This window comes from Atractosteus spatula, chromosome 13 (genome assembly GCF_055471065.1).
Source record: "Atractosteus spatula isolate fAtrSpa1 chromosome 13, fAtrSpa1.hap1, whole genome shotgun sequence".
Lineage (NCBI taxonomy): Eukaryota > Metazoa > Chordata > Actinopteri > Semionotiformes > Lepisosteidae > Atractosteus > Atractosteus spatula.
The window spans coordinates 34,864,714-34,882,753 of NC_142718.1; the positions used below are offsets into that span (position 1 = coordinate 34,864,714).

The following is an 18,040-nucleotide window of genomic DNA, read 5'->3' on the forward strand; positions in this document are numbered from 1 at the left end:
TAAACTTCCGTACAATAAAACCTTGGTATTTATGGAGGTTAGGTACATTGAAGTCTTCCCGAATGGTGAATTTGCAAATATGGGATTTAATATCTTTTGGGAAAAATAAGGCATGAATCTGCAGCTTGTGAAACAAGCATTTCCATAGGAATATTTTTGTTATAATTAACTGTTTCAGAAGTAGTGTTAGTATTTATTAGTAGTAAGTATTTATAATGAAAACGTACGTTTTCTTTAAACTTGAAACAAAGCCTTGTTTTACCCCCTATAATTAAAGTTATTGCATGTGCCAATGAATCAGTTCACTAACTAATGATAACTGAATAACTAAACCATTACCCATTATATGAATCTATTCTCAATATTCACAGTTTTGGTTTGTGAATATGGATAAAGTGGTCACTAATAATTTCTCAGAAATAGGTGAATTCTCAAATGTAGAACACATGAATATTGAGGTTTTACTGTATAGATACAGCATTTAAATAGTATTCGTGAATAGAGTTCTTTATTCACAGAATATTTTTTTCTATTATGTGAATAATTATTTTTTAATTGTTTGGGGAGAAAACAGTCCAACATAACAAACAAATAAAGAGCAATCCAATTTTTAAAACCTTCACCAAGTAGTGACCCATTCCCTCTCTCCTCTTCTCTACAATCTATCATAATATTTTAAAGGGGAACTGCAATGCTATTTTTATATTTTTGGTTAGAAAGAATCAGCATTGATGAGTAGATTTTAAACCACAATAAAAGTCAAATGTGCACACTAACTTGTAAAACCTCCAATTTACTGTACATCACAAAATAGAGGAATTTTCCACGTATGTACAATGCCATTGCGTGATTCAGAATGGGGCAACAAAACATCAGGTGACATGTTCCGGCCCTATTACATCGTAAACGAGCACGTTTGTGAATATATCTCTTTTAATCCAATAGAAATATTGCTTTCAATTTCGAGACGGTTTTGCAGACAAATACTACTTACTGTACTTGTTAACTCTGCATGCAGATCACATTTGAACATTGAAATCTCTGCAGTAAAGTGTCTGCTGTGCCTGTTCACTCATAGATCACATTACATCAGTCGTTATGGTGACTAGTGAGCAGGAAGGGCCGCATCCCGTCGCAATTCATGAGAACTCGAATGCGAATTTGCGACAACATGGCGACTTACAGTACATTAGCAAAGTTCACGATGTTTTTAATCTGAAGTTTGTCATATTTTTTTTAAATGCCGATGAATTCATTTTGTTACCAAGATTTAACAGTTGGTCTGAGAAATTGGGACCGCAGTTCCCCTTTGAACCTTTTGAGAAAATGTTGAAGATCTTGAGATGAAGAGAGTGTTGGATTGAGATTTTGAGAGTGTTGGATTTAAGAACATTTGGTGAGTGTTAACGGTGATCTTGGAGGTTTCTGTAAATATTGGGTTATACTAATGTGCTAAATTTGCTGTTTAATTATGAATTAACGAATGCAGAGTGTTGAGTCTTGGTGATCTTCTGCTTTTGCAGGTATCGGGGTTACTGGTGCAGGACTATAGTCATGAGTACAGTCACTGGAACTCGGTAAAGTCATTGGCACAGTGGCTGCAGGAGGAGAAGGTACAGTAATCTAGCATTTGCTATTTTATTCAGTATTAGTGTGAACTTTAGTATTGATATATATTTGTGGTTTTAATGTAGAGGGTATATGTGTATTCTGTAAGATATTAGAGACAAAGTATAACAAAGTGACAAAGTAGACAAAGTCAAGTGAGGTAAATCTGTGAAGTGTTTTATTTAGTAGAGCTTCACAGAAACAGGTGAATGGCTTAAGGGGTCAAAGAAATGGTTTTTGGTGGGCCTACATATCAAAGACAAGTGAAGCACCATAGAGATGTCGACTAGAAACTGCCAGAGATAAGGGCAGCCTTTCATCACCTTTTCTCTGTGTGTGCCATTATTTACAGTTGCACAATGAGCTCCTGGTGGTAAATAAATAAGAACTTAAGAAGAATGAACAAAACAGGAGAATGTAGTTCAGCCTGTCTAGGTTATTTGGCTGCTAAGCCAAACGATTTAATTTGAGGATCTCATCTAGGCATTGTTTGAACGAAGCGAGGATATCAACTTCAGCATCATAGCTGGATAGCTTATTTCAGACACCCTCTGTGCTAAACATTGCTCCCTGTGTAGTGTCCCAACCAATAAGAACACAAGAAAGGTCAATTGATCCAAGGATCTCATCCAACAGTTTCTTCAAAGAAGCCAGGGTATCGGCACCAACAACATGGCTGGGCACTTTCCTGACTCCTGAAACTCTTTCCATACTTCTATAGCTCAGTATGTGGGTTGCATTATAAAGTATATGTTTGCTGTATATATGACATCGGAGACATCAGATATTTCCTCTCAGACTGGCAACTCCTTGTTGTTTCCCAAGCAAGGGTTGGTGGTGTGGAACAGAGACTCCAGATCAGGGCTTGTGATTTCAAATCCCAGGGTGCTGCTGTACCCTTGAGCAGGATGCTTTGCCTTGATTGGATTCATGTTTGTGTTTATAAATTCGGTTTAAATATGGTCAATTAATAAGATGCTTTGGATGGAAGTGTCAGTCAGATACATTATAATGTAATGTATTTATTAAATTCTGGTAAGGTGAATTGGATGTGGCTGACAAATGTATTGTATACAGTGTACGGTATTACGCTAATGTAAAGTGAATATGCAGAGGACAAAATAGAGGTGTTCTTACAGAATGAACTAACACTTTAAATTTCAATGTCTTAATTTCACCTTACCCAGCTGTTTGACTGTGAATATTTAGTGTTTGTAACCTGCAATAATTCTATCTCTAAAGGTCCCAGCTTTGTATGGAGTGGACACGAGGATGCTGACTAAAATTATCAGAGATAAGGTGAATAAGATAAGGCTATGTTTTTGACAGTTTCAGCTAACAAAGTATACTTACAGAAACGTTCCTTCTTCTGGGTGTCTTTCTTCTATTGAAAAAAAGATTTAGCATGAATTCTTTAAAAACAAAATAGTTTCCTTATATCTGAAGGTTTTCTTTGGTTTTATTGTAATTTTTCAGGGTACAGTTTTGGGAAAAATTGAATTTGAAGGGCAGCCAATGAAAATTTCGGACCCAAATCATCGAAATCTAGTAGCCGAGGTGTCTACAAAGGTAACAGTCTGGAAGCTGTGGGCTCAGTCTTGTTATTGCCTAGTCTTTGTTTAAAGAACCAAATCAACTCTGTGATGTTCTTGGCTTATTTAGTTTTGAGTAAACCCACCTATTCTGTCATGCCCTGTGTTTGAGTGTTCCTGCCGGTTGGTGTGTGTATTGCCAAAGCCACTTACAAACTGGATTATTATGTACCTGCTTTAAAGTATGCCTTTCAATCAATTTTTGTACGAGGTCTGTGGACAAATACAATACATTTGTCCAGATTTGGCTTCTAGTTGCATCATTGCCACATGCATGAAGCTCACACCAGATTAAGGAAGGCGTAGTTCCACGTCAGAGAGTGGCGTGTTGCTCAAAGCCCTTTGAAGCAACCGCACATTATACAGTATACATACTCCAGTTTAATACTGCTGACAAATGAGAAAATGAAAAAAAAAATCTTTCAGCCATTTTGAACAGCTTTATTATTTTTAGTGCTAGAAGTACAACAGGAAAGCTTTCTTAGGAATCATGCATTTGGGTTGTTGAGGAGTAACAGCAGTTAAATATTAAATATTTTTTCATAGTGCGTGATGATTTGATGACTCTTCCCCTCTTGTGTCAATAAATAGGAGGAAAAGATATTTGGGAAAGGAAATCCCATTAAGGTTGTTGCAGTCGATTGTGGGATCAAGCACAACATCATCCGACTTCTTGTGAAGGTGAGGTTGCTAGATTATATATACAGTAGTTTCCCTCTTGGGATTCTTAGGGGAAAGTTATTATCCAGACCATCTTCCGACAGACTTTCTCCGGATCAGCTTGCACCCTGGGGTAAAGAACTTGAGAATATGCTTGCAGCCAGTTTTTCATGTTTTTTTTTTTGTATTTCGTAAAAGTGACATGAAACCTGCTGAAAACTGCAAGATGATTGCTTGGAAATTAAACTGCGATTCCATTTAACCTCAGTAGAACAGATGAGGTCCATAGTCCTCTGGCAGTTCCAGAGGCTTAAATGAGTGAAGGCTTTGCCTGATTCTCCTTTTGTAAGTGCTGTCTCCCTCTGCATTGCTGTAATGCCATCTCTCATTTGCCATTACAGCGGTGCTCTAATATTGTGTCTTTGTTGTCTCTCTGCAGCATGGGGCTGAGGTGCACTTGGTACCATGGGATCAGGAGCTGCTGGGTTTGGAGTATGATGGGCTGTTCATCTCAAATGGCCCTGGGAACCCTGCCCTGGCCAGGACTCTTATTGACAATCTCCGCAAGGTACTTGCCCGCGTAGCACCGCTTAACATGGGGGGAGGGTTGCACATTAGGATTGTTTAAGAGAGTTAGTCCCAGAGATACAGTATAACTTTTTGCAAGGGGTGCCCGTATTTTGTGCTCAATAGCCACAGAGTTTCTGTTTTGCTCTACCTCCTGTGAAAGATCTTTTGGGATAGGTAGCTCAGGTAGCTCCTTTTGTAAGTGCTGTCTCCCTCTGCATTGCTGTAATGCCATCTCTCATGTGTGTCGTGTGTCTCTCATGTGTTAATTTTACACATGAAAACTTCACTTCAACACATGTGTAAGTCAACGGTACAGGGTCACTCACAATTTGCTTGATTGGCAAAACAAAGTTTCAGTAAATTAAAATATAAACAGACACAGTCCCAGAGCTCTAACTCAAACTCTGACATCTACTGTAACCCTGTGATACACCCTGTACTCAAATAAATCCCAAGTACAGTACTTAATTACACTGTAATTAAGTAATTAGTGTTAGTCCAGTGACCATCAATGGCAGCGCCACTGTCATTGCAGTCTTCTGGTGGGGTACCATGACATTTTATACAGGTCCAGGTATGTTAAAGAGAATGTAAATCCAGCAAGATCTGACTGTCATAATTTTATGTGATTTTAAAACAGAGCTTAAGGAGATCCCTTGAGCAGCAATTGAATTAAATGTTAATCAAAACCTACAGTTCCGTAACAGGTGATGTGTAAAGAGAAATTGCAATTCTTATTCCACTTGTCTGCCACTGTTCTTCACTAGATAGAAATGAAACATGATTCACTTGTCACACCACTGAGGGATTAATGTTGTCGTCAGGTCCTAGAGAGCGACCGTCGGGAGCCTGTGTTTGGGATCTGCATGGGGAACCAGATAACCGCGCTGGCTGCTGGTACAAAGTCATACAAGCTCCCAATGGGAAACAGGTAGATCTTCAGGGGCTATTCTTCTCACAGCGAGCAAGATTCCTTGTGACATATTGGGCAGCTTCCAAAGGCTTTTACACCTGTGCAGTTTGCTTCATTTTCTTTAAAGACCTGCGTAACTGTTGGCTCATTTTCCAAAATGATTTATTATTAATTGCTCTTTTTCATGCCTATGATGTCAGTGGTGGATTTTGGCTTTAGAACTTGACAGACAAATATCCCAGCCCAAAAAGGGTATTGAAGAGCAGAATTCCACGTTCTTAACGTTGCAGCATCTGAATTTTCTTTGCCTTCATGGAAGATTGTAATGAATGTTCAAAAGCAAGGGATAACCGCCCAGGTAGGTAGACATACGGGCTCGTCCTGCCTGGCAGGGGTGCAGTCCCAGAGACCTCATCCTTCTGGCCAGGCCACGGCCCTCAGCACAGCGGGTTCATGCCAGATAAGCGTCTCGATTGCTCAGGCGCTAAATCACCCAAGACTAGAAACACTCGCTCTAGAAATGGTGCCAGTCGCACTTGCAGTTATAGCACAGGGTTGTCCAAAAAAATGATCTGTTTTTCCTTGTCCGTGTCCCCTTGTCTTTCCTTCCTTCCTCTCCCTCTCTCTCACTGCAGAGGTCAGAATCAGCCCGTGACGAATGTGGTGAATGGTCAGGCCTTCATCACGGCTCAGAACCACGGCTATGGGATAGATAGCCAATCGCTGCCCCCAGGCTGGCGCCCTCTGTTTGTCAACGCCAATGACGGCACCAACGAGGTACAGCTGGTGTCGCCCTCCGCGCAGAGCGGGGACCGACCAAGCCCAGCTTGTCGAGAATAAGATGCAGCTCTTCTGTCTGTGTTTTGTCTGTGATTTTTTTCTTTATTGCCCTATATGTACCTGCAGTGGTTAAAGTAGCACAAATTAGGTTGAATTTGAAACGGGTCTTTTTTTAATAAATACTAAAGGCAAAAGACATTACACTCATTTCTGGTACTGCGGGACCTTCTTTGACCTTGCATAGATGAGCTAGTTAAATCCTAGTTATACCTTATACAAAGCCATAAACTATTTAAAATACTACGGTGGGATACAGGTAGTGTGGAAGAGGGTAGTGCCATGTTTTTACTGGATGGTTTGGATTGTTGTCTTGTCCTTGTCGTTCTCAGGGAATAATGCATGAAACCAAGCCTATCTTCACCGCGCAGTTCCACCCTGAGGCAAAAGGGGGCCCCACTGACACTGAGGTACTGTAGGTCCTGTATATAACATTGTCTGGGATAATGTAGACTGGCGACTTGGGAATGATGAGTGCACATTGCTGCGAAACAGTTTGAAACCTAAAAAACCTATGCTTTATGAGGGAGGCATGTTAACGTTCGTGGCGTAAAAGAGGGACATGTGCATCACACAACACATTTCAGATCCCTGAAGGGATTCCGAAATTAGCATCCTAATTTTTGAAGCATTACAAGTCCATTATTACAAGAACTTACAGTGGTAAGTGTTTACACAGGAGAAGCAACAGAACTATTAGAACTATTAGTTTGAGTAGCGTTCAGATTTCTGGGTGCAAGACTTACCAGACCCTATGTCCATCGAGCGAGGTTTAATTTGAGGCTGCACATATGTTTTATGGGAGTTATTTATTATGGACTTTCAGAACCGTGCCAAACTATTAACTAATTCTGATATTCTAGAAAGAACGAAAATAGGTGTCTGCAGGTATTCATTTAGGTTCTTCTGCATTTATATAAAAAAATTAATTTGTCTGCCTTCCATTGCAGTTCCTGTTTGATGTATTCATCTCCCTGATTAAGAAAGGCAAGGGCAGCACCATTATGTCAGTGATGCCCAAAAAAGTCCAGCCTCCAAAGCGAGCACAGGTACAGTTTTGTATCTATACATTTTTTCTATACCTTAGACCTTTTCTTTTTTTACTGCCGTATTAGCGAAAAGAAGCTGCGGCTGTGTAAATTCACTTTTATAACAGGACATTATATGAAACTTTTAAATAATTAGCCCTGGCCTTTTTAGGAACAATTCATCACATTTTTAATGGTGTATTCTAAGGAAAAGGTCACGTTCTTTTCCGTGGTCTTTAAAGAGCTCCTGGCCTTTAGTTACTCATAGAGAAATAATCATGACCATGAAAATAAGTCCCATTCAACCATGGAATGAAGTGCCGGAACTGCAGGAACTTGTGATGTTTATATTTTGTGTGTGAGTTGCAGTGCTCAAAGGGTAGTTCAAGTCTGAGGGGCGCAGTAGCTCTTATTGTATAGCAGTTCTGTCTCAGGTTCTACAGACTCCAGGCTTTTGCAGTTATTTGCACCTGGTACACAATACATGAAACTTTGCAATTTGCATGGACTTGTATGGAGTTTAACTAAGAAACTAAGCATGCAATATTAAATAGTAAAGTCGTTTTGTTTCTGCATTGAGTATCCAGCACATGCAGGGGGAGCGGGGCAGGTTGGTCCAGTGGAGCCTGGTGCTGCTGTCAGTGATATTCTGAGTGTTTCTCCTTGCAGGTGTCCAAGGTCCTGGTGTTGGGGTCAGGAGGGCTGTCTATTGGCCAGGCAGGGGAATTTGATTACTCTGGCTCCCAGGCAATCAAAGCCATGAAGGTAAATAGCACAGCTCTGAGGCTGATGCATCAGGGACCATCTGCTTCTGAAATGCGCTGAACCAGAGCTGTCTACAGACAGCAGGAATCTTCTTTAACCGCTGCTAGTGTAACGAACAGAGATTTCTACTTGGATTTTTTTTCCTTCCATCTACCAACAGGCCTGGCTTGAAATGTGTAGCCTGAGAAGAGTGGCAGACACATCGTTATTAATTTGAGTTCCTTGTTATTGTTTTCCTGTTTTCATTCCTGCTGTAGGAAGAAAACCTGAAAACGGTCCTAATGAACCCCAACATTGCCTCTGTGCAGACCAACGAGGTGGGCACCAAGCAGGCAGACTCTGTGTACTTCCTCCCTGTCACCCCGCAGTTTGTCACTGAGGTCATCAAGGCAGAACGGCCTGATGGGATCCTCCTGTCAATGGGTGGCCAGACAGCCCTTGACTGTGGTGAGTTTGCACACAGGGCCTTTATGTCTGTTTTTCTTTCCTTTATGGAGCAGCTGTCTTTGTTCATTGCTTGAAAGGTCCTATCCCAAAAGCAGTCTAGCCTCGCAGTGATTTCTGGTGAGGTGTAGAGTGCTGTACTGTACCCTTGAAGTGGGTTCTCTACGTTTCCCAGGGTGATTTGGAATGTTCTGTGAACAACAAAATATAATGTCATGGCTATCCACGGGTGTATTAAAAATTACATACTTACTGCCAGATTGTCCAGATAGACAGGATGGCCTCCTCATATTTCTTTCAGTTCTTATGGTATAGGAAAATCAAAGAATAGTAGAGTTATGGCCTTTTGGTATTGTTTTTGGACAACCACCTGATTGGACACAAGCTCCTTTATTATAAAGTGGTTCTTTCAAAAGACCAATACTTAGTTTGAGGTGGAAAGACATGAATATATGTGCTCTAGCCTGTGTTTGTGTTGTGAACACTGGACTCTTCTCGGGTGCTCATGTCTGAGGTCACTGGACTTGGGTGCTCATGTACTGTATGTCCCTGTTTCCTTCCTCAGGGGTGGAGCTGTTTAAGAGTGGGGTGCTGCATCAGTATGGGGTGCAGGTCCTCGGCACGCCAGTGGAGTCCATCATGGCCACTGAAGACCGTCAGCTCTTTGCAGACAAGCTGACGGCGATCAATGAGAAAATTGCCCCCAGCATTGCAGTGGAGACGGTGAGGCTCTGGGCCCCAGTCTTGTGTTAAAGGGTTAGATAGTAAATGCTGAAATGTACAAAGGCTTTATATAGCTTCCAACCCACAAAATCAGTTTCATTTACTGCATTACATGCTTCTCTTTTTTCTCTTTTTAGAGAGTCTTGCATGTAATCCTAAACTGTTTCAGTAAAAAAGTTCATTTCCATTTAAAAAGTTTTCTTTTGCAGTTAGTTTCGGGAAATCAGGAGTAAATTCTACTCTGCACAGACTGCACAGACTTTGACAATAAACCTGTCTCAGCTAATCACTTACAGCTGTTCTGTTGGAATAGCCTTTGCTTTGTGACCTTTGTATTGGTCATAATTGGTATAATATATGCACTTTGCAGTACTTAGTATATAATTCCATATATAATGCATAGTAACAAGTAATAGGTTTATTCCATGCTGAAAAGAGAAGAGAGAAAACACAACATTTCGGCTGTGGAGCCTTCTTCAGGTGTCCACAGCCGAAACGTTGTGTTATCTCTCTTCTCTTTTTAGCATGGAATAAACCTATTACTTGTTTCTTTGCAGACTATGCATGCTGACACAGCTACTCACCTAAACCACTGATTCCTTGTGCATTGTCTTGTTGAAATAGCAGATATTAGTTCCCTTAAGAGGTCTAAGTACCGTCACTGAAGTTCTTCAATGTAGTATTCTGCTCTAACATCTAAAATTCTTATTGGCAGAGATAAAATTTCACTGCTTCTTATTTTAATGATCATACTTTCTTTTCCTTTGGTGTTCTAGTTATAAAGGTGATATTTTGCCATGAAGATCTCGTTATCACCTCAGATCATGATCGTTATACACCTTATCTGCTCATATTAATTTAGTTTTTTGAAAAGGGGATGAAACCTTATTTTACAGGAGTCTGCCGATAATGAAATGTCATGCTTTACTAGTTTAATAGGCAATAGCAGTCTGTCTCATTATGGATGCATACTTGTGTAAACTGTAATGAGAGAGAAAGAGATGTGTCACTGGTGTAACAGCTTGGCTGAAGCTCGGTGCTCTTGACTTCTTTTGTCTTCAAAACACATTGGTTATTACTTTACATTGGAGGAATTAGTGTACATAACTCATTTTAGTAACTGAGTGCTGAGTATGGAACACACAGTAGGGGCAGTTCAGAATGGGTTTATTTCCCAATTATTTTTTGCTATTACTCAAGTCATTTCAAGGCTTTATGCTTTTATTCATTCCACTTTCTCTTTCTTGAACATTCCCAGTACGGAATTGTAAATTTTAATGAAGTATTCTGGCAGGCCGACTATTTTTCATTCCTCCTGTCGCTTACTCTTACTGAGGTTTCCACCTGCTAAGATCATTCATTACAAATAGTTATTCAGATACGTCAGAGGTGCTACTTATTCAGAAATCAAATATAACAAATCAACTGCACTGCTAAAAAAAGAGTTGTGAAGTAATACCTGAGGCCTCCACAAATGCCTATTTTGTCCTATATTTTTAAATATTTATGTTGATTTCCGTATTATTGTTCGGGTTCATATTTTGGTTCAAGTGTAAAATATGGAATAGATAGTCGAAAATAACTATAAGTGTGTTATGGACAAGAATATGAATTAGGTAAGACTATTTGCAGTAAGCTGTTTTGAAACTGCTCTTATTTCCTAGTGTATATGTTGGACCTAATTCTAGGTGGTATGCTGGTGCAGTGATTAATATTGCTGCCGTGCAGCAGTAGTGCCCTGTGTTCAGTTCCTGACCTGGAACATGGGTTTTGCATGTTCACATGGGTTTCCTCTGGGTGCTCCGTTTTCCACCCACAGTCAGTCCAAAGACATACTTTCTTTTCCCTAACAAAATAAACTTTCTTTCACAATAGACGTCCTGCAATGAGTACACACTCTAGCAGGTCGTGCAATCTCTACTATATTACCAACGTTTTTAAACGGGTGATTGTCCTTTATCAAGCTGAGCAAGTGCGTGTTGGGGCTGGATTTGCATCCCTACCCCTTGTTGTTGTCCATGCCTTTTCCCTGTCCTAGCTGTGAAACTGTGGTCTAGTCCTCTGCAGCAGCTCAGAGGAACAGGGTATTCTTCCCTGCACATTTAGAAGACATACAGTACTGGTAATTTGAATGCATTTTAGGAAAGCTGGCCCAGGTCTGAATGTGTACTTGTGTTTGTGTGTGCCCTGTGATGAACTGCTGTTCCATGCAGGTTGTATTCTGCCCTTGTGTCTGTTGCTTGCTGGGATAGGCTCCAGCTCCCCCCAGTGACCCTGTGTTGGTTAAAACGGTTTTAAAAGGGATGGATGGACCAAATTCCTTTTATATTAAATATGCTTGAATCTTTGCACAGGAAGCTCTTTGTATGTTCCTGCCTGGAGGTGTCTTATTTAACATTAACACTCGGATTGCCACAAACACACAAACTGGGGGGGCACTGTGTATTTATGGTCTGGATCAAAAGGGCTGTCCACACACGCATGATAGACTCGTGTTTCCTCCCGCAGGTGGCTGATGCCCTGCAAGCTGCCGAGCAGATTGGGTACCCAGTGATGCTGCGCTCTGCCTATGCCCTGGGAGGGCTGGGCTCTGGCCTGTGTGCCAACAGGGAGAGGCTCCTGGAGACTGCCAGGAAAGTGAGTTAGTCATTCAAGAGTCTCACAGCAGCTAACTGTGGTCATCAAGCAGTCGCATTTCATGGAAGCAAACCAGGTGTTGTTGCTTATGAGGTTGGCAGCTGCAATAGCTGCAATATTTCCCTGCATGCTGCAGGGCCTTGTAAGTAACTGACAGCAATAGTTATTATTTAATATTCAGCAATAATAAAAATATTTCCAGCTTGTTCATAGGTACTGTCTTTTATGGGTAAATGTGCAATGATTTAGATTGAAAAATAAAGTTTATTCTATTTGGCACCAGCTTGCAAAATTTGAAATGGATCAAATATAGGCATGCAAGCATAAAGGTTGAATTGTATGTTCTTGGTCAAGGAATGACTGTCCTTGTCTACTGAATGACATCATTGCCTATATTATTCAATAAGACAAAGTTCCTTCCATGTCGTTTCCACATGGAAGGCAGGCAGATACTGTAACTGGACCCGTTCTTCAGTTTCACTGGCTGGGGTTGGGGGTGGTGTGACTGGCTGGGCTATTTCTCCACAGGCCCTGGCGCTGAGCAGACAGATCCTGGTAGAAAAGTCTCTCCTGGGCTGGAAGGAGGTGGAATATGAGGTGGTGAGGGACGTAGCTGATAACTGTGTGACAGTGTGCAACATGGAGAACTTTGACCCCCTTGGTATCCACACAGGTACAGAGCGCTCGGTCGTCAAAAGAAAGCACCCAATTCCCCATTTGCACTGACGCATCCCCGGAGTCACATTCCCTGTCATGCCATCTTTGTACCTGATTGGTTGACGTGAGAATGGATCAACAGATGTCTGTGTAGAAATACAGGACCATTCTGCAAAGAGAAAGGTGTAATTGCAGGGAGTTTTCTCTCCACTTAGGCGACTCCATCGTAGTGGCCCCCAGCCAGACCCTGTCCAACGAGGAGTACCACATGCTGCGGGAGACCGCCATCAAGGTCGTGCGGCACCTGGGGATTGTGGGAGAGTGCAACATCCAGTACGCCCTGCACCCTGCCTCCCTGGAGTACTGCATCATTGAGGTTAACGCTCGGCTGTCCCGGAGCTCCGCTCTGGCCTCCAAAGCCACAGGGTGAGGCACATGGCCCTAGACATCGGCCTCCTTGATGAGATCGCAGCTCAGGTTTTAAGATGGGAGGAGCAGATCAAGATAAAAGCTAAACCCAAACCTCTAAAGTTATAAACTTAAAAAGAACTGTTTGCACTGTGAACAGGTACTTTCGATTTAACATTCACAAAAGATTGGGATGAGAGCCTTTGTGTTTTATGAGAAACGTCCGCAGGCTAGCTAGGTTCACAGTGCAGGGTAAGAATAGACCAGGTATCCATACTTGCAGAAGCAGAGACAGTGCTATAGCAGCTGTCTGATAGAAGAATCCAATGGTTATCCAATTTAAATCCAAATAGAAATTATAATACATTGGGCAATTTGTGACAGGCAGTAAGAATTTTTTGAATGGGTTCCCATTGCAGTAAGAGCTTTTTCATGTATTTTGTACATTTCTCTTTGTAGCTTGTATTTTTTGTTTTTTGATTTGAAAGTAGAATGTAGTTCGCAGCCTCCAGACCCCGGTATAATTATACTTTTCGGATCCTGTTTTTTTTTTTCACCAGCTACCCCCTGGCATTTGTCGCTGCTAAGTTGGCGCTTGGCATTCCGCTTCCAGAGATCAAGAACGCCATGTCGGGGAAGACCACAGCCTGTTTTGAGCCCAGCCTGGACTACATCGTCACCAAGATCCCTCGCTGGGACCTGGACCGTTTCCAGGGCATGTCTCGAGAGATCGGCAGTGCCATGAAGAGTGTGGGCGAGGTGAGCCCGCTCGCCCATGCAGACACATGCCGGTGACCGCGCGCATGCACGACATGTGCTCATATTGATAAGTGCAAACACCCTCACCTTGAAACCCGTTTCAGGTCTCAGGAACGGCAGATATAGAGTGAATGTGAGTAAAATAGCAGAGTATGTATTTAATCCCATAGTGCAATAAAATGTCAAATGCAATACATTTTAATTTGGTATATTGCATGCACTTTTATTTCATGTGGAGGAGCTCAGCTATGAAATCATCTGTACCAGGAGAATTGTAATAACAAAAACGTTTGTTTCTCCTTCTGATTCTTTTAAAGGATCTCCAATGTCCATCTCCTAGGCGCCTGTAGTAGCGTTACTGAGTAACGGCATTGTCGTGTCCCCCAGGTCATGGCCATAGGGCGCACCTTCGAGGAGAGTATCCAGAAGGCCCTGCGGATGTGCCACCCCTCTGTGGATGGCTTCGTGCCCCGGCTGCCGATGAAGAAGGCCTGGACTGAGCATCGGGACCTGCAACAGGACTGGGCTGTGCCCTCCAGCACTCGCATCTTCTCCCTGGCAAAGGTACTGAGACAGCCATGGCCACAACCGTGATCTTAGAGAGAAGAGCTCGACTGATCGACTGTGTCGCTTTGTCCCATTCCTGGCTGTGCTTCTTCCTGAAGAAGTGAAGTTTCATTTCTTGTGACCACATCCTTCTCAGAGCCCATTGCAATACCAATAATTTCATTACACTATATGTAAGAAAAAAAGACCAAAATCTTAATCTATGATGAAGCTTTCCACTCTCATGTGAATGCCTTTCTTCTAGCAAACGGCACTATCCAGTATCAATTAGTTTTGCTCCTTCTGGTCCATTTGGTGTGGGTTTGGAGTAAATTAGTAAAGTATTCAAAGACTGTGTGTCACATTTTCTGGAATTTTCTTTAGCATTTTTCCGTTTTTAATCTTCGTATTAATTTCTTGGAATTTACAGCAAATGTAAAAAAAAGTTTTTTGAGATAAAGTCAAGCCAGTTTGTATTTGTGATTAAGTACGATGCTTACAGTATGTGCATTTGTTCTGGGTGATTCCATAATACTTGCTCATATTAGAACAAAATCATACTTGCTTTCAATCCAGTGATTTCAAGCGACCAAAAGTATTGGGGCACATTTCAGAATGTAAAAGTCAGTCTTTGGTTGCCTTTTCACACTTCAAACATTTCATTACTTTGGTAAATGCTTGTCTTGGTCTCAGCTGCCCATAAAATATTTGTTTAATATTTGTAATGCACAGCAAATTGCAATATGTTATATTGTACTTATTGTAATATATGTTATGTTATACAGATCATTCATGTTAACGTCATGGCAAATCACAAGCAAATACAAATCGCTTGACTATACAGTAAATCAAAAATAACAATTCTGACTTCTGTCCCAGTACCTCTGGAGGGCACTGCATTTTTGTCTGACTTGAAACTGATTCCTCTCCCTCTGTTCTGCGGTGGTTTGGAATGTGCCTTTCTATGTATATTAATTTGTTTATGTCTTTTTAAAAACTTTTTTGGGAGCTTCAGAACAAGACTGCAGGTGCTGAGGGTTCAACTTCAATAGTGTTTTCACTCTCCTTGAAAATACCTTTCCTTTATTTTTTCACTGACCCTTTGAAAAGAGAATGTTTCATGTGTGGAATGAATTTATTGATGCTGGCAGATTTATTTAGAAGTAATGGGCCAAATCACATAAAGCTCAGAGACATCAATAACTTTCAAGGTTAGCTTTGTAATGGACTGTAATATTATATTGTTTCCTGGATCTAGAATTTCACCGACTACTTGTTATGAGTTGCATTAGAAGGCATACTGTGAAAATGCTCAATGTTCATTGGGGAAATTCCTTAGGTACAATGGCAGCAAAAATGTCATAAAGTAGAATTTGAATGACCTCATTTACAATACTGTGTATAATTTAGTCACCGAGTTCCAAGAAAGGTATTTCAGAGAAGAATAACTAGATACATTTCAAAGCTTAAGGGAATGTCCTGCACTGATAAGAAAAACGAACTGAACCATCTTTAGACCCGAACAAAAAAGACTACAAGGGCAGCTGATTCAATTATTGAAAATCCTCAAAAGCATTGACAAAGTCAGTCCAGTGCAATCAGAGTCAGCAGTAGAACACAAAACAGAGGACACAAGTGGAATTTATTTTAGATTTAGAAGAAGATGCCATTTGTAGTATAGAAAATCTAATTTTTTTCACATTGTAGAGTGTGGTGTTCCTACAGTATCCATTTGTCTGGAGTTACCGAGTCTTCGTTGGTACATTATCTCAAATTCTTTTCCCACATTCACAGGTAAACTTGCCCCACACACTGTGTAGGATGGGTCTGCTCACTATTCTTTCTTCTCCCCCACTTATCTGTGTCAGGCTCTCTGCAATGGGGTGACAGTGGATGAAATTCACAAACTGACAGCCATTGACAAGTGGTTTTTACACAAACTGCGTCACATCACTGAGCTGGAGAAACATCTGGGGCAGTTCACCAGGTGAGAGACAACACTCAACATATCTGCCTGACAGGACTTCTCTGCAGGTCTCCTTTATTTTTGCCACAGGAATCTTTTCTGTGGGCACTCCAAAAGTGATGTTCTAGGATGTTTGCAGGAATCAGTAAGTATTTTGACCTCAAAATCCTGCAGGGTTTTTTGTACAAATTTGTTACAATTTCAGTGCCAGCTGCTTGTGCACACAGCATTTAGGGTGTGCTCTCTGTATGGTCTGGATATAAGCGTACGGCAGTGTTGCTTTTTAACATCACATTGAATAAGTTTACATTTTGGCAGAAAAATATGTATATATGCACCTAACATAACTTGAAATTTGAGGGCTTCATTTGCTTACCATTGTTGTAGTACAGTGGCAGAAACAGAAGATGGCACTGCACCACAGTAAAGAAGTTTCACTTTTATTCCTTTCCTTTCAGAACGAAACACAAAAATCAAAGGAAATTAAAAATTCACCAAGACAAAATGAACAAAGGCATTTTGAAGCAAAGATTTAGCAGAACATGGAGCTAATAGGCTCAGACAAAGGAAGCACAATGCCTTTTAAAAATGAAGTTAATTAAAGAACAAGGCAACTTGACTTGAAAAGATGTGAACTAGCAGCACAAGGCTATTATCTTTTCCAGGCAGGACTTTTGAGTTTCTTATAGAGCTCACTGTGAACTGTTATCTTTCATTGATCGCTAGGCCAAGCACACCTGCTTCCATACTTACTTTTAAATAATAAGGGGGTATGAATTTTGAAATAATACCATGGCTTCTTTTTCTGAGGTTTTACTCTGACAATATCCTCATCTATTGAAAAGATTTAAGCTTCTTTTCATTTTTTTCTTCTTGAGAGTTTAATTTCAACTGTTGATAAGAAATACCTAAAACTATTAATATTGGAAATTATTTTTGGCAGGAACTGTAAACATCATAGGTCATTAAACTCTTCCAGAAATCCATGTTTTCTTCGCAAATGTCTACAAATACTGTACTTCTCTTTAAGAAACTATCAGTTAAAAAGAGGTGAGTCTTTCCAATTCCACTATAAAAAACAGTAAACAGTAGATAAGGGGAACCATCAAATTAGGACAATTTAAAATGTAGTAGTCAAGAAATGGTCCATTCACCTGCATTTCCTGGGCTCTTTGTTTCACAGAAACACTTCTCTCTTTAAGAAAGAGAGCAGTAAAGATATATCCATACTGGAAGCATGTGAAGTGAGTGACGAATATAAAAGTAACATGGTTTTGCAAAATATTCGATTTGCTACTACAGAAGCTGTCTCTATCTTTTTTCCTAGTGCAAATGGAAAATAACTAATTTACCAATTAAATGCAAGGTTAAATGCTTTTTAACGCACCTCAGCATAAAATTCAGTTCTCAGATGTAGAAGATTAGAGGTCATAATGCAATTGTGGAATAGTATAGCTGGGCTGCTCTCGCATAATGGCTGCTGTGCATCACCTTGGTGGGTGCTACACTTCAGTGATGGTGAATCCAGTGAGACCCCTCCTATGTGTAGAAATTCAAGGAATTCATGTACTGTTACATTGAAATCACATTTAACCAAAACCTGTTATATCGTTAGAAAAAAATACCATGAGTTGCTAACAATGATTTGCTTTATTTAGTTATCAAAAAAATCTTAAAGTGATTAAGCCGAAAAATGTATCTGCAGAGCAGAGTGAGAGCTCTCGGTGGTCATCTAAAAATAAGCAATGTGGTTGCTGGGCCTGCGCATCTAACAGGCTGTGTCAAAAAGGAACGCATTTCGGAGTCGTGTCTGGTGTGGGATGACTTTCGGTCTCATGTCTTGAGACGATTAGTGAGAAACAGAATTCTCAGGTACTGTACAGTTGCGCCCTTCCACACTCCTAAAGCATCGTAAGTATTTTACGTG

The 18,040-nt window shown here is 40.7% G+C and overlaps 1 protein-coding gene across 1 annotated transcript in view; it reads left to right on the top strand.

Moving 5' to 3' along the window:
* cps1 (carbamoyl-phosphate synthase 1, mitochondrial) overlaps positions 1-18,040 on the top strand; it is a 62,071-nt gene that overhangs the window by 4,073 nt on the left and 39,958 nt on the right. Inside the window, exons 4-21 of the mRNA XM_088930056.1 lie at positions 1,524-1,613; positions 2,851-2,907; positions 3,085-3,177; positions 3,792-3,881; positions 4,300-4,428; positions 5,255-5,361; positions 5,979-6,120; positions 6,513-6,590; positions 7,131-7,229; positions 7,878-7,973; positions 8,231-8,420; positions 8,983-9,140; positions 11,649-11,777; positions 12,306-12,450; positions 12,650-12,860; positions 13,403-13,601; positions 13,989-14,165; positions 16,016-16,134. Coding sequence (XP_088786182.1) covers positions 1,524-1,613; positions 2,851-2,907; positions 3,085-3,177; positions 3,792-3,881; positions 4,300-4,428; positions 5,255-5,361; positions 5,979-6,120; positions 6,513-6,590; positions 7,131-7,229; positions 7,878-7,973; positions 8,231-8,420; positions 8,983-9,140; positions 11,649-11,777; positions 12,306-12,450; positions 12,650-12,860; positions 13,403-13,601; positions 13,989-14,165; positions 16,016-16,134 — 2,309 coding nt within the window. The remainder of the gene's footprint in view (positions 1-1,523; positions 1,614-2,850; positions 2,908-3,084; positions 3,178-3,791; positions 3,882-4,299; positions 4,429-5,254; positions 5,362-5,978; positions 6,121-6,512; positions 6,591-7,130; positions 7,230-7,877; positions 7,974-8,230; positions 8,421-8,982; positions 9,141-11,648; positions 11,778-12,305; positions 12,451-12,649; positions 12,861-13,402; positions 13,602-13,988; positions 14,166-16,015; positions 16,135-18,040) is intronic.